Source organism: Marmota flaviventris, chromosome 16 (assembly GCF_047511675.1).
Source record: "Marmota flaviventris isolate mMarFla1 chromosome 16, mMarFla1.hap1, whole genome shotgun sequence".
NCBI classification, from domain to species: Eukaryota; Metazoa; Chordata; class Mammalia; order Rodentia; family Sciuridae; genus Marmota; species Marmota flaviventris.
Window position 1 is genome coordinate 14,514,691 of NC_092513.1, and position 17,574 is coordinate 14,532,264.

Consider the following 17,574-nt stretch of genomic DNA (forward strand, 5'->3'; position numbering starts at 1 on the left):
TCTTTCCTGGTCAGTTATTTTCTCTTAAAACTTGCCTTATGTATAGATAGCCCAAAGTGGGCGTTTATTTATGTTAGGTTTCAACTAGGCAAATTTGTTTTCTCCTTAATTGTAAGTCATTTTTCTAATTTGGTGTGAATTTTGTATCTTTAAGTTAAGGTGTAATTTACATACATTAAAATTCATCTTTTTTTTTTAGTGGAAAGTTTTGCAGGTTTTGACAAACTCAGTATTATGTCCACCACAATAATGAAGATACAGAACTTCATTTCCGTGGCTCCCAGAATTCCCACTTTATGCTCTTGTATGGTCAGCCTCTTCCTGGATATCTAGTCCCTGCCAGTCACTGATCCATGTCCTGTCCCTATTGTAAGAATGTTAGACTACTTTTTCAAGATGGCAGAATAGAGAAGGTTGCTTTCCTGGTTGTGCTGTGGCATGAAACCAAGAAAGCACATAGGCAGCTTCTCAGCAAGGTGGGTGAAAAAAAAAAGGGTGGGGGGCGAGACTTCACTGAAATCTAATACTGGAAATTCAAAGCAGATCGGGGACTCAGGAGGTTGTACATAATAAGGAAGACATTTCCAGCACTACCTCCATTGCTGCCACTGGAGGCACCAGCCATAGCAGTGTCTCTTTGAGCAAAGTGGAGGGATAAGGGAATTAAAGGAACCTGTAGTTTTAGGAGGCCTGAGGTGTGTCTTGGGTATGGAGAGTTCAGAGATCAAAGACACTGCCCGACTGAACTGAAAGGCATGCTGCACGATATCCTAGTGCAGGAAAGAAGCCACATCATTCTTGGCTGCCTGTGGAGGAAAGAGGAAGGAATCATTTTGCAGCTGTGGTGAAGTGGCTGGTGGCTAGCGGGGAACTGATTCCTGGTAAACCTGAGTTTTGCCCAAAATACAGGCCTGGCAAACCCACACTGCATAATGTAGAGTGTGCTTAACTGACCAGGAGAAAATCAAATGTGGAGAGGGGTTTACACAGGGGAATACTGGTCATGGTAACCCACCCACCTTTCCCCCCTTCCCCTCCAATCTAGCTGCTTGCAGGACTGACTGGGAGAGATGCACCTGACTGGTAATTGGAAAGATGCAGGGGTGGGAAAGATTGAGTTTGGAGACTGAATCTAAGAGACAATGAAATGAAGGGACTAAGAATTGGCTCCTCCACTGCATGAGTGGAACCCAGGGGAGATCCCAGGGGTCTCATCTTCCAGTGTGGACCAGCAGTTGCTGGGTCCTGGAGGTGTGCTGATTTAAAATCTCCAGACCAATTGCCATTCAGTGAAAACCTGGAGACCACCTGTGTCTACACCCCACTTCCATGAGGTCTGCCTACAGGATTTCCTCTCATTTCAGCAACCCCACCCTAAGGGTGGAGCAGGCATCACATTCCAGGCCACCCCATCTAGCTCTGTTGAGAAGGGAAGCTGAAAATCTTTTTGAACTCCAACAGAAAAATTCTTTAACTTTTCATCAAGTTTTAAATTTTTTTTTCTCTTTTTTCTTTGTGACCTGGATGGTTCAAAAACACTTATACATATTCATATTTATTTTTTCCTCATTTTTAGCATTTTTGAAGTCAGTTATTTTTTCATGGATTAGTATTTTGAGGACTGGGATGTTTGATTTGTATATTTCAGATTTGTTTTGTATTCTTTTATTTTTAATTTTTTAAAATTTTACTTTGTATATCTTTTTATCTCACTTGTTTCCTTTGATTCTCTTTCTCTCTTGTTTTCTGCTAATAGCCAATTTCTATTGTTCTCTTTCACTCTTCCTATATTTTTCTATTTCTGTTTTCTTTTCTCCCTCATAGTCATCACATCCCACATCACTTCTGTTCTCTCCCTGTCCACCATTCAAAATTTGTAAACCCTTTTGCAAACTCACTTTTTTTTTTTTTTACTGTGGGCAATAAATGATCATATCACTTTTGTTTATTGTGACAGTTAACATTGTAGATGCATAGAAGGAACTATTTGGACTAATTCTGTGTATGGTTTGCATTGGTTTGTATTATTTGTCTCCTGCCAAATGGTGAGGTACTGGACATCTTCAGGGATACTGCAAGTCCACAGGGTAGAAACTCTACTGCCTCAGATCCATACTGTTAGATGAGTAGACACACATATGAGTAGACAACATGAAAAAGCAAGGGAACAAATCACTCAAAACAAACTAAGATACTTCAATAACAGAATTCATTGACACCACAGTGGAAGAAATATCAGAAAAGGAGTTTAGAATATATGTACTTAAACTGATATGGGAAGTAAAGAATGATGTTAGGAGTGTAATTAGAGAGAATATACAGGTAGTGAAAGATCACTTCAATAAAGAGAGAGATTCTGAAAAAAAATCAGAAATCCTCAAAATGAATCAGTAAACCAAATTAAAAATTCAATGTAAGGCATCATGAACAGATTAGACCTCTTACAAAACAGAGTTTTAGGCAATGAAGACAAAAGGTATAATTTTTCTTTTTCTTTTTCTTTTTTTTTTTTTTAGGTACCAGGGATTGAACTTGTATACTCAATTACTGAGCCACATCCCCAGTCCTATTCTGTATTTTACTTTGAGACAGGGTCTCACTGAGTTGCTTAGTATCTTGCTTTTGCTGAGGCTGGCTTTCAACTCTTTATCCTCCTGCCTCAGCTTTCCAAGTTGCTGGAATTACAAAATGTATAATCTTTAAAGTAGACTATGGATAAAAGATGTTAAGAGATCATGAACAAAACTTCCATGAAATATGGATAACCTGAGAAGATTAAAGGTAAGATTGATTGGGATAGATGAAGGCTCAGAGACATAAACCAAAGAAATGCATAGTCTTTTCAATGAAATAATATCAGAAAATTTCTCAAGCCTAAAGAATGAAATGGAAAATAAAATAAAGGAGGCTTATAGGACCTCAAATGTACAAAATTATAACAGACCCACACCAAGGCACATGATTATGAAAATGACTAACATACAGAATGAGGATAGAATTTTAAAGGCTGCCAGGGCAAAATGATGGGTCATATGTAGAGGGAAACCAATCTGGATCTCAGCTGATTTCACAACCAGGCTCTCAAAGCTAGGAGGTATTGGAATAATATATATCAAGCTTTGAAAAAAATGATGCCAGCCAAGAATAGTATCTCCAGCAAAATTAAGCTTCAGAGTTGATGATGAAATAGAAACCTTCCATGATAAACAAAAATTTATAAGAATTCATATCTAGAAAGCCTGAACTATAAAACATACTCAATAAGGTATTTCTTGAAGAAGAAATGAAAAATAAATGGAAAACCAGCAAAGGGAGGAACTATGCTAGAGTAATAGTCAATCTAAGGAGAAACATTCAAATTAAAGAGCAGAAATAAATGAAAATGACAGAGAATAAAATCCATTTGTCAATAATAACACTGACTATAAATGGCCTAAAGTCGTCAATCAAAAGATACAGACTGGCAGATTGAATTAAAAACAATACCCAACAATATGCTGTCTCTAAGAGAATCACTGTAGGCAAAGACATCCATAGATTGAAGGTAAAGGATGGGGGAAAAAAAACATTCGCATGGGTCTTATAAACAAACAGGTTTCTATCCTCATTTCAGATAAAGTAGACTCAAGCCAAAGTTAATCATAAGGGATGAAGTTGGACATTTCTTACTGCTTAAGGGAATTATAAATCAATAAGACCTAACAATCATAAATATTTATGCCCTAAACTATGGAGCATCTACATACATCAAACAAACTCTTCTCAATTTCAAGAATCAAATAGACCACAACACAGTAATACTGGGTGGCTTAACATGTGTCTCTCCTCACAGGATAGATTCTCCAAACAAAAACTAAATGAAGAAGCTATAGAACTAAAAACTACAATTAATAATTTACACTTAACAGATATGTAGAATATTTGTTCCATTAATGACTGAATACACTTTTTTCTCAGCAGCACATGATCCTTCTATAAAATATACTATATCTTAGTCCACAAAGCAACTCTTAGCAAATACAAAAAGAAATAATATACCTTGCATCTATTAGGTCATAATGAAATGAAATTAGAAATCAATTATAAAATAAAAAACAGAAGCTACTCTAATACCTGGAGATTAAATAATATGCTATTAAATTGCCAAGGGTAGCAGCAGAAATCAGGGATGAAATAAAAAAAGTACTTAAAGGTAAATGAGAATAACGACACAACATCAAAGTCTCTAGGACATGATGAAGGCATTCCAAGAGGAAAGTTCATTGTATTGAGCTTATTCACTAAAAGACTAGAGAGTTACCAAATAAATAACCCAACATTATCACCAAAAGTCTTAGAAAAAGAAGAGCAAATCAACATCAAAAGCAGTAGAAGACAGGAAATAATTAAAAGAGAGCTGATAAAAATGAAATTGAAACAAAAAATTTAAAAAATCAACAAAACAAAAGTTGGTTCTTTGAAAAAATAAAATCCATAAGACTTTAGCAAAGCTAGTAAAGAGAGAAGATGCAAATTACTAGTATTCATGATGAACAAAGAAATATCACCTTGGACATACCAAAATATAGACAATAATCAGAAAATTTATACTCTAATAAAATAGAAATCTTGAAGATATCAGCAAATTTCCAGGGACATAGGACCTACCCAAATTGAATCAAAAGGACATAGAAAATTTAAACAGATAAATTTCCAGCAATGGAATTGAAGACACCATCAAAATCCTACCAAGAAAGAAAACCCCAGGACCAGTCAGATTCTCAGCTGAGTTCTATCAGACCTTCAAAGAAGAACTAACACCAGTCCTCCTCAAATTATTACATGAAATAGAAAAGGAGGGAACCAAAAAAAAAAAAAAAAAAAAAAAAAAAAGAAAGAAAGAAAAAAGAAAAGGAGGGAACCCTTTTAGACTCAATTCTATGAAGGTAGTATCACCCTGATACCAAATGATAAGGAAAGAAAACTTCAGACCAATATCCCTGATGAACATAGATGCAAAAATTCATATGAAATATTGGCAAGTAACATACAAAAACATGTTAAAAAGACAGTGCACCATGGTCAAGTGCGGTTTATCCCAGGGATGCAAAGTTGGTTCAACATATGGAATCAATAAATGTAATTCATCACATCAATAGACTTTACAGACAAGAATCACATGATTATCTCAATAGATACAGAAAAAGCATTTGTCAAAATAGCATCCATTCATGTTCAAAACAGTAGAAAAACTGGGGCCAGTAAGACCATACCTCAACATTGTAAAGGTTGTGTATGTTAAACCCAACACCAGCATCACACTAAATGTAGAAAAATTGAAAGCAGTCCCTCTAAAAACTGGAAGAAGGCAGGATGTCCTCTTTCACCATGTCTATTCAACACTGTCCTAGAAACTCTAGCCAGAGCAATTAGATGAAAGAAATTAAAGGATATGAATAGGAATAGAAGAGCTCAACTACTCCTATTTGCCAATGACATGATTCTAGATTTAGAAGACCGACTGGAAAATTTCTAGAACTCATAAATGAATTCAGCAAAATAGCAGGATATAAAATTATCACCTATAAATCCTTTGCATTCTTATACACCATTGATAATCAAATGAAAGAGAAATTAGGAAAACTATGCCATTCATGATAGCCTCAAAAAAAGAAAAATATTTGGGAATCAACCTAACAAAAGAGGTGAAAGACTTCTACAATGAAAATTACAGAACATTAAAGAAATAAATTGAAGAAGACCTTAGAAGATGGAAAGATCTCCCATGTTCTTGAATAGGGAGAATAAGTATTGTCAAAATGTCCAAACTACCAAAAGTACTGTAAGTACAATTCCTATTAAAATTCCAATGACATTCTTCATAGAATTAGAAAAAGCAGTCATGAAATTCATTTTGAAAAATAAGAGGCCCAAAATAGCCAAAGCAATTCTCAGTGAGAAAATGATGCAGAGGCATCACAATACCAGACCTTAAATTATACTACAGAGCTATAGTAACAAAACCAGCATGGTATTGGTGCCAACAGACATGAAGGCCAATGGTACAGAATAGAAGACACAGAGACAAACCCATATGAATACAGTTATCTCATACCAGACAAAGCCACCATAAACATACATTGGAGAAAAGATGGTCTGTTTAATAATAGTTCTGGGAAAAATGGAAATCAATTTGTATTAGGATGAATTTGAACCCTTACCTCTCACCCTGCACAAAAAAAACGTGGATCAAAGACCTAGGCATTAGTCCAGAAACCCTGTGCCTACTAGAAGAAAATGTAGGCTCAACTTTCCATTATGTTCACTTAGGAATTGAGTTCCTCAACAAGACTCCTAAAGCGCAAGAAGTAAAGCCAAGAATCAATAAATGGAGTGGTATCAAACTAAAAAGCATTTTCACAGCAAAGGAAATAATCAAGAACTTGTACAGAGATCCTATAGATTTGGAGAAAATCTTCACACCAGTACCTCAGATAAGGTGTTAATTTCTAATATATACAAGGAACTGAAAAAACTTAACACCAGAAAACCAAATAACCCAATCAAAAAATGGGCAAAGGAACTGAATAGGCACTTCACAGAACAAGATAAATGATCGGTCAACAAACCCATGAAAAAATGTTCAGCATCGCTAGCAATTAGAGAAATGCAAATTAAAACTACACTGTGATTCCATCTCACTCCATTAAGAATGGCAATTATAGACTATAACAATAAATGTTGGTGACGATGTGGGGAAGAAGGACACTCACTCATTGGTGGGACTGCGAATTGGTGCAACCATTATGGAAAGCAGTATGGAAATTCCTCAGAAAAGTTGAAATGGAACCACCATTTGACCCAGTTATCCCAGTATATACCCAGAAGACTTAAAATCAGCATACTACAGTGACACAACCACATCAATGTTTATGGCAGCTCACACAATAGCTAAGCTTTGGAACCAACCCAGGTGCCCTTCAACAGATCACTGGATGAAGAAATGTGATGTATATATGTGTGTATGTGTGTATATACTGTAAAGATGAATGAAATTATGGTGTTTGCCAGTAAATAGATGGAACTGGAGTGCTAAGAGCCAAGTATATGATGCATGGCATTTTTGGTCGAAAGGTGACGCCAGCTAGCCATTGAGATGATATGATTATGTTAAGATTTGCATTCATATGGATATTGGACTCCTGCTGTTCACCTAGGCCGGCTACGGGACTCCTGGAGAGTTCCCATTGGTTGGGGAAGTACAGTAGGAGGGAGTTCCGGGGGAGGAGCTCTCTCGGCGGTCCGAGAGGACCGCGTGTGTGGAAAAAATCTTCCCGGGCGGTACCGGACATTGGCGGCAGTTTCAAAAAATAAACTTTGTTCCTGCTTGAGTGGCTCGTGATTTTGTGCCCAGCCAGACTGCGGCACTGGAGACTATTATGCTCAGTGAAATAAGCCAATCCAAAAATACCAAAGGCTGAATGTTCTCTCTGATATGTGGATGCCAACACACAATAAGGGGGCAGAGAGGGAAGAATAGAAGTTCATTGGATTAGTCAATGGGGAATGAGGGGAAGGGAGGGTGGATAGGAATAGGAAAGACATTAGAATGAATTGGGCATACGTTTCTATGTTCATATATAAATAGACAACCAGTGTAACTTCACATCATGTTCAACCTTAAGAATGGGAAGTTACACTCCATGTATGTATAATATGTCAAAGTACATTCTATTATGTATATCTAAAAAGAACAAGTTTTAAAAAATCATTTATTACTAGAAAAAAGGATATCACATAAGTGACGTCATCAAGTATATCATAATTTGCATGTAGTTTTTTTCACTTAGCATGATATATCTGGGATTATCCAAGTTATTACATGATAAGTATTCTTTTTTTATTGCTGAGTAGTATTCCATTGTGTGGGTGTACAATAGTTAATTTCTCCATTTTCCACTAGAGGTATGTTTGGGTTGCTTCTAATTTCTAACAATTATGAATAAAGCTTCTGTAAATATTTGCATACAGATTTTTGTGTGAACTTGTTTTCATTTCACTTGGGTAAATACTTAGGATTACAATTGCAGGGTTATATGGTAAGTGAATTTCTTAACTTTATAAGAGATATTCAAATCAATTTTCAAAAGGGTAGTACCCTTTTTTATTTTCTCCAAGAATGTTTGAAAATTCCAGTTTCTCTACATCTTTATCAGTGCTTAAAAGTTTCGTCAGTATTTTGATTTTAACTATCCTAGTGTGTGTGAAGTGGCATTACGTTTTGGTTGTGGGTTGCGCAGTGATACATCTTCATATACCTTCTTTTTTTAGGTTTTTTTTTTTTTTCATCATATACCTTCTTGAAGTGTTCTTTACATATTCAGGTCCTTTATCAGACATAGAATTTGCAAATATTTTCACCCCCTCTGTGATTTGTCTTTCATTCTCAAAACAGTCTTTTGTAGAACAGAATCTCTTTAATTTTTGATGAGGTCTTACCATTTTTTTTTTTTTTTGTGAGACTGGGGTTCTAGTATCATTTTGAAGAAAACTTTGCCTTTTCAGGATCATAGAGATTTTTTTCCTGTGTTTCTTTTTATAAATTTTATAGTTTTAGTTTTTACATTTAGTTGTATGATCCATTTGATTTTTTAAACTTTTTTCCTTTTTTAAAATTTTTTTCTTAGTTGTTGATAAATCTTTATTTTATTTATTTATATGTGGTGCTGAGAATCAAACCTCACACGTGCCAGCAAGTGCATTACCACTGAGCCACAGTCCCAGCCCCCTTTTGATTTTTTTATGAGTATAATTGAGGTTCATATTTTTGGTATCTAATTGTTCTAGCACCATTTGTTGAAAAGACTAGGGTGAGTTTTTAATTATTATCAAAATTTCTTTTAAAATATGTTAATTTTAGGTTATTGCCTCCCTCATGTACACCTTTAAAATTCAAAGAAAACATTGCTCTAGGTACTTCAGCTTTACGTTGCCCACATTTAACTCTTCCCTCTTCAATAATTTTTGTTCTTTGTTCTAAGCATCAAAGAATTGTTTATTTCTGTATTCATAATGCTAGACCAAAGAGTAATAATGAACCCCAATTCCAAATTCAAGAAATTTCCTAGAGTTGAGGCACATAAAAATGAAAAGTCATTGTCTCCTTGAAAGTGGAGGCATAAAAATTATAGCACAAAATACTAATGTAGCTTTGATTATTAATTAAGCAGAATTAGGTATTCCCTCTTCTGTTTCTATATCATTTTGTTGTACTTTCATTATAGCTTTTCTTGTTTTGCATTACAAATACTTCTTTTTATGTAGGTTGCTTTCCCAGATTCATGGGTGGATCCAATGACTTAGATTTTTATTCCTCAATACTTAGCAAAGTCTAAAACTGAAAATGTAGCAAGAAAATGGTATATTGGATAGTACAAAAAGTTTCCTAGTATGAGTATTAACATGTACTGTTTGAGTGATGGTATATGTAAGGATCCTATGTTACAATACATAAATAATTTTAAGTGATCCATTTTTTTATATTTTCATATTTTGGAAATATGATTGCTTCTCCAACTGATGACCCCTTAAAGTTGCTGTGGACTCAACAAGAAATGATGGGATGTAGTTGTTACTGCCTGTATAAGCCAGACCTAGTTAAAGCCATTTGTGTTATATACTTCAGGTGAGTTTTGTATACTTATGGTACTGCATGCATTGAACTTTACTTCAGAAAGATTGTGTTATGACTCAGAATTGAAACAAAACTTGTATAGGCAGAATGACATTGAGGCATGCCACATAGTAGGAGAATGTTGTTAATTCTGTGTCATACACCCAATAGGTATTACTTTTAGTCATCATTTATAATTCTAGCATGTTATTTATTCTCAAAGAATGAGAATAAAATAAGAAATTACCAGCAAGGAGAAAATCTGATATTAGTGAAGCAAATATGCTTAGTTATATACACAAGAGCTCTTCAACTATAAATAAGAAATAAGAGCATGTGAGGCCTTGGGTTCAGTTCCCCATCACCCCCCCCACCACCACCACCAAAAAAAATTCTTGTCATTTTAAATTGACAAGAACTTTTTAAAGGGGTACATAAAACAGTAATAATTCATGGTCTCTTATTAGTTTTGATGAAATATAGAATTTTTTCACTGTGACCTGCCTAAGAGGAGAATGGACTTTCAACAATTACTTATTATGTACTAGGAGATGGAAGACATGTTGAAGACTAGAAAATGATACAACATCATTCACATCTAGAATAAAGAACATTCCAAAAATTATATTTTTCAAGCATCTAAGTTAAGAGACTGAAAATCAAGTGATTGATTACTTAAAAGCTAAAAAGACTCAGGGTACTGGGTAGTAATCAGTGTGGTTTTATGAAGATCCAATTCTGTCAATTCAATTTAATTTTTCTTTTTGGAAAAGTGTGTGCTTTTGAGACAAATAATAGGCCTAAGGGAAATAAATCAAGAGCAAAACTTTTGTTTCAATTTTATATGACATTATAAATGGCAAATTGGGAAGATGGGTATAGATCAGACATTTGAGTGAATGTTGTTCCAGAGGTATAGATTAAGCAGTCAGTAGCCTCTAAATATTTCTTATATATGACTAGTCCATTTAACTAACTTATTGACCTCTTTCTTAATTCCATTTTCTGGCAGCACATAACATAAAACAAATCAAAATGACCTTGGACAAATTGGTGCTAGTTTTGATTAAACACAGATATAGTTTTGGTAATGACAAAGAAAGATAGTATTCTGTCTTTTGAGATATAATCTTTTTTCAGGTAAGGGAGTTGATAAAAAGATATTTTGAGGTTCCTCAAATTTTAATATTAATTAATTTTTAAAAAATGAGTGACTTGTAATATTATGTATGTTATATTGTGATAATTTAACAAGTTATTATTTAGAATTATGTTAAGATATATAATAAATTTTAAATATTGAGTATCCCCAAAGTTATCTTTTTGATTGCTTAATTTTTGAATAGAATTTTTGTATTAAAGAAATAATAATTATTCAAGACTTTGAGCATTTATAGTTACTAATCATGATGAGCAATATGTTTTTATTTACTTGAGGCAAGCCACATAGTAGAATGTTCTTAATTCTGTGTCATATATCCAATAGGTATTACTTTTAGTCGTCATTTATAATTCTAGCATGTTATTTATTCTCAAAGAATGAGAATAAAATAAGAAATTACAATATTTTAATTATATCCAGATTATGAGACAATTAACAAGTTAATCTCAGCATTTTGTGCTGTTTCAAGGTCATTGTGTGCTGGTTATAAAGATTTCTAAATGTGTCTGTTCCTTTGCTGTAGTTGCACCTTAAATAATTTGAGAACAAGATGTAAATTCATCCCTTCTTCCCTTTTAAAGCAATGATAATTCAGGTCTAAGAGACAAGAGAGAATAAAGTTATTATAAACACATGTTAGTTAACTTGTGCCACATTTTAAGTGATGCTCTTGTTGCTTTTGTAGGGGTCATCAATGACTTCCATGTTCCTAAAGTCTCTGGTTAATTTTCAGTGTTCTTTAATTTTCTAGGGCATTTCTTACTGGTGATCCTTTCACACCACTGTCTTCTTGACTTCTCTTCTGCCTTTCTAGTCTCTGCTCTTTTTTCTTGCTTGCACTTGATCTTCTCATGACTTCTTCGAATTGGGTGCCTCAGGGCTCATTTCATTGTTCCCTTTCTGTCTATACTCAGTCCCTTGGAATCTCATTCTGTTTCATTTGCTTTGACCATCTATATGCTTATGACTCTCAAAGTCATATTCCTAGCCCACAGTTCTTCTCCAGATTCCCAATCCTATAACCAAAGCCACTGTCCCTCTTTCCTTGAATATCTAGCAGACACTGCAGATGTAATATTCAGATGAAATCCCAATACTTTCCACCCCTGCCACCTGCTTTACTTGTAGACTTCTCCATCTCAGTTAATGGCAGCTCCAATCTTATTGCTCAGTTGACTCTTTTTAAAAATATCCTCATCCAATCTTTTAAGAAATCTTATTGGCCCTACTTTCAAAATGTACCAACCTCTTCCCGTCATTTCCAATCCTGCCTTCTAGGACAACAACTTACCATCTCTTCCCTGGATTTTTGTAGTACCCTCTCAACTGTTTCCCTTGTTTCTCTCCTTGCCTCCCCCCCCCTTTTTTCCTCCTCTGAACACAGCGTACAGAGTAATTATCAGAAAAGCCTAGTCATGTTGCACATCTTAAAATCCTCCAGTTGTTTCCCACTTTACTCAGAGTAAAAACTGAAGTTCTCATAATTAGTATAAAAACAATCTAGTCCCTTTGTTATTTTTCAGACCTTGTCTCCTGAGAGTTTCCCCCTTTACTCAGCCTTTTAAATCCCCTTGCTGTTATTGAAACACACTAGGCATGGACCCACTTCAGGGCCTTTTCATTAGCTGTCTTTTTGCCTGAAACACTTTCTTTAATACTTCCATGCCCATTCCATACACTTCATGGTGGCAGTGGACACTTTTCACCAAAAGTCATTTATAGGGTACCTATACTGTTAACCTGCCCAACTCTGACTTGAAGTCTTTGCCTAAATCTCATTTTTCTGTGAAGTTAATCCCAATTACTTAAGATTTTTGAAGTCATCTTATATCTCCTTATTGATCTAAGTTGTCCATCCACTCTGGCCTTGAACCTGGAATTTTTCTGCCTCAGATTCCTGAGTAGCTGGGATAATGTTTTATTTTTTTCCCCACATTGAATGTTTGGAACAATAGCTGGTACACAGTAGGTGAGTAATATGTGTTGAATAAATAATATAAGTTATGGATTTAAAAAATGTATTCAAAATAGGGAAGAATCAAACCAATGAATCTCTTAAATGTATTTCATCAGATACTTATTTGTAGGGTATTAAAACTTAATTTTTTACAAAACATCATATCTTCCAACTGAGTTTATCCATATGTGCCTTATGTCACAGAAAGAATCAATAGTTTATATTCAGAAAACAGTACCGTATCATGAAACAAAGGAGTTTAAAGTGAAAACAACATTCACTAGCTATGTTTGATAAAACTTAATTTTTTTTTCCAGTACTGGGAATTGAACACAGGGGCCCTTTACCCCTTAGTTACATCCCTAGTCCTTTATTTTTATACTTTAAGACAGTGTCTTGCTAAGTTGTTCATGCTGACCTTGAAATTGTGATCCTCCTGTTTCAGCCTCCCAAGTCACTGGGATTATAGGCATGTGCCTCTGCACCTGGTTTGATAAGACTTTTGCAAGTTTAATTTGCATTTATAGATCTTCAAGAGGCAGTTAAAAAATCCCTGTATGTTATTTATTGATTTAGAAATAATATTATAATTTGCTTGTTATTTATGGTACACTGCAGTAAAAAAAAGTGTGTGATTCAAATATTGACTAAGTCATTAACATCATTAGAGAATTAAGCTGCAATAGTTTTTAAGTTGGCTAAGTAGGAGAAATGACATATTTGTAATATATTTTTATCACAATCTGGTACTCTTTCTGTAAAATGATGGTACAGTCAGTGTCTTCATGTTGGTACAAGGAGTAAGATGAGGTTTTTCTATGTTGCCCAGGTTGGTTTCTAACTTCTTCTACCTTAGCCTCCCCAGTAGTTGGGATTAGAGGTGAGCACCACCATGCCTGGGATATTTTTTTGTTTGTTTGTTTTTAATTATAGGAAAGAGCTTTTACAAGAAGATTTATAACAACAAAGTTGGTTATAATATTCTAAATCAGAAAATACTTATCCATAGTACAAAAACTCTGAAAATCATTTCATATACAAAGCATCCATGAAGTGATTTGGATAAAGGAGTTGGCTTACCTTCTTAACAGTTATGATACCAACTTGGAAATTGGGATCTGTGTTAATGTCAAAGGCATCTGCACCATCTCCATCCACAATAGTGTATTTCATCTCTGCATTGATTCCTTCATCCAAGTCCTTGGCAAACACTCTCCCCACAGTGGAGCTAATTGGAGCTGATTCCAGCACACTCATTTGATAATGTTCTGTGAAGGAAAGCAAGAACATGCATTGTCACTACAAAATAAATAAAAAAATAAATAAATGAAAAGCCTTGTCATTATCACATCTTATCAGGCATTCTGTGCAAAATATCTTTTTCTTGGTTTAAAATTAAAGCTTCAGTTTTATCAGATGAAAACTGAGGTCCTCAGAGGCTAAACAGTTATAACCATAACCTATACTGAATATTCAATAAAGAGGAAGCAAAATAACTTTTTGACTATAACCCTGAAAGCAGGACAGAATAAAAGCAAAATTATTTCTCATTCTAGTGAATCTACCTACAGAGTGGTAGGAAGTATGCTGCTTCCTAGTCTTTTAGTACTCCACAATGAATGGAAATATTTCCCAAAAGTCAATTCCTTTTGAGAAAGAAAACAACAAAACAGAATAAAAACCCACATGTCACAACATGTACATATTTATTCTGTTTACATTTCTTTTCTTTTCCTTTTTTGGTAGGATTGAACCCAGGGATGCTTTACCACTGAACCACATCTCTAGCCCTTTTTATTTTTTATTTCCAGACGGGCTGTGCTGATAAGGATGGCCTTGAAATTGTGATTCTTCTGCCTCAGCCTCCCTAGTAGCTGACTATTTAGTTTGAAATGCCCACATTTTCTTTCATGACCTAGCTGGTGTTTTGAGTACCTATCTCTATAACCACCTGCCTAGAACTGATGTAGACCAGTGATCTATAGAGGAACAGCCACAGAGAGCAAGTTCTACCAGCTCCATTGTAGGGTTCATCAACATTTCTTGCAGCTGGGACCCTCTGTCTGCCTCTTCGTGGACAGATCCTGATGTTTCCTGTCTTCTTGTTCCAGATCAAAAATATCCCCACATATGTAAAAAGCTCGAAGTGGTGATGCTTTGCTTTTTGACTTGACATTTCTGATTTACAATGAAAGTTAGTTCCTTTTCATCTCTATGAAGTTGTATTTTTGTTAACTTACCTTCTTTGGGGCTCAACATTTTTGATGTGCTTCATTATTTTGTCAATTATAGACTGACTAACAAAAAATCATAATCACAGTTTTGATATGTATGTGATCTCTTTTATGCATCAAAAGGTCTGGGAAGCCTGGGGCATAAGGGCTTTTTTTTTCCATAAAAATTTGGGGAGGCTGACACCCCAGGTAGCTCACAGCACTCCACCTTGCACAGGAGAAGAAACGATACAATTTCTTACAAAAATGAGTCAGGAAATCTTTGTTGTACTAAGCTTTCAGTCACATGGATTTTATGATCTCTTTCCATTCACTTCCAAAGTTGTTGATGGATTATGCTTTGCTATTGAAGAACTTTTCAGAAAAACAAACCAGCATCTGCCTACAACATTCTCCCACACCAGGAAAGCTATATTGTGTTTAAAAATATACATATACTTTCTACATGTGATGCATTATATTGGAAATAAATAACTTGAGATCTTGATATTTCATTATAAATTGTTCAGTGAAAGGGGACTGAACTTGTTTTAAGTGTAAAAGAGGAGGCATGTCATTTTGTCATAGCTCACAATCAGCTGTGGTAATATTTGTGGAAAAAAAAACTAAATAGAATTTCTACAGTGAGGAATCAAAAGAATGAGGCAGAAGAGTTCATCTAGAAGAATTCATTCAGATAGATTTTTGAAATAGATTGTCTGAACTTAGGTTTAGCAAATAGATGGGGAAATATTTAATGATGAGTTAAAGTAAAAATTTTAAAAAGTCCAAAAGTAACGACCATCTTAGAGGAAGCAGTTAATGTGTGAAAATTACTTAGAGACAAATTTAAATTACTTATGTTTCTCTTTTGTCTTTCATGAAACCTATTTCATGCTTCCACTCTATTCCTAGATTCTCCATTATTACTGAAATTTGAAATAGTGAGTACTCAAAATATATGCTTTAGAATGGCATTAGGATTTTGGTTTGAGAGGTGTTCTTGTCAGGTCTTTTGGTCACAGAGATGAATAATCTGACTAATACAGGAATTTGTTATGGTTTAGATATGTCAACATACTTTATATACAACCCATGTGTGAGACAGTGCAGGAATATTCAGGGGTGAAATGGTTGTATTGTGAGAGTTATAATCAGTGGGTTAATCCACTTTTAAGTAGTTCAAGGATTCTTAAGAATCTACAGTGGAGAGCCGCCCCCTCCCCCTGCACCGGCAAGGTAGAGGGAACTGTGACCACGCACAGAGCAGGCCCAGCGGCCTGCTGAGGGGCAGAGCCGCCCCACACCCCCCGCGCCTGCCAGGTAGGTGGAACGGTGACCACCAACAGAAAAGGCCCAGTGGCCCAAGGCGGGACAGAGCTTCCAATCACTCCTGAAAGGTAGGCGGGCCTGCGACCCACCGGCAGAAGAGGAGCAGCGGCCTGCTGAGAGGCTGAGCCGCCCCCTCCCCCTGCGCCGGCAAAGTAGAGGGAACTGTGACCACGCACAGAGCAGGCCCAGCGGCCTGCTGAGGGGCAGAGCCGCCCCACACCCCCCGCGCCTGCAAGGTAGACGGAACTGTGACCACCATCAGAACAGGCCAGACCTGCAACCGAGAGACAGAACAGGCCCAGTGGCCTGAGGAAGGGTAGAGCCGCCCCCCCCCCCCGCGCCTGCAAGGTAGGCAGACCTGCGACCCACTGGCAGTACAGCCCCAGAGGCCTGCAGAGGGGCAGAGCCGCGGCCTGCACCTGCAAAGTAGGCAGAACTGCAACCACCGACAGAACAAGCCTAGCGGCCCGCAGAGGGACAGAGCCGCCGCCTGCGCCTGCAAGGTCGGCGGACCTGCTACCGACCGGCAGAGCAGGCCCAGCAGCCTCCCGGCGTGGTAGGCACATTGCCCCAATTGGAGGAGGGGCAGAGCCGCCGCCCGCGCCTGCGAGGGAGACTTTGCAACTATACAAGACCAATATAAATATATAGGGGGAAAATTCAATAGCACAACAGTTTCACCAAGTAGAAAGGAATGCGAACAGAATGAAGAGACAAGGAAAGAAAGGACCACAAGCAATGCAGGTCAACTCAACGTTAGAAGAGGTAATAGCTGCAGCAGATGGAATGTCAGATAAAGAATTCAGGATATACATGCTTCAGATGATCTGGAGTCTCAAGGAAGACATCAGACAGCAAAATCAGACAATGAAAGATCACTTCAACAATGAATTACATAAACAAATCCAAGAAGCAAAAGATCAACTATACAGGGAAATAGAGGTTATAAAAAACAAACAAACAGAAATCCTAGAAATGCAGGAAGCAATAAGCCAACTTAAAAACTCAATTGAGAATACTACTAGCAGAGTAGAACACTTAGAAGACAGAACATCAGACAATGAAGATAAAGTATTTCAACTTGAAAAGAACATAGACAGCTCAGCAAGACTGTTAAGAAACCATGAGCAGAACATCCAAGAAATATGGGATAACATCAAGAGACCAAATTTAAGAGTCATTGGGATACAGGAAGGGACAGAGTTTCAAACCAAAGGAATGAGCAATCTATTCAATGAAATAATACGAGAAAACTTCC

The 17,574-nt window shown here is 36.2% G+C and overlaps 1 protein-coding gene across 1 annotated transcript in view; it reads right to left on the minus strand.

Moving 5' to 3' along the window:
- Nucleotides 1-17,574, minus strand: part of Cdh20 (cadherin 20) — a 71,937-nt gene that overhangs the window by 31,671 nt on the left and 22,692 nt on the right. The window contains exon 5 of the mRNA XM_027948999.2: nucleotides 13,852-14,039. Within this exon, the coding sequence (XP_027804800.1) occupies nucleotides 13,852-14,039 (188 nt within the window). The remainder of the gene's footprint in view (nucleotides 1-13,851; nucleotides 14,040-17,574) is intronic.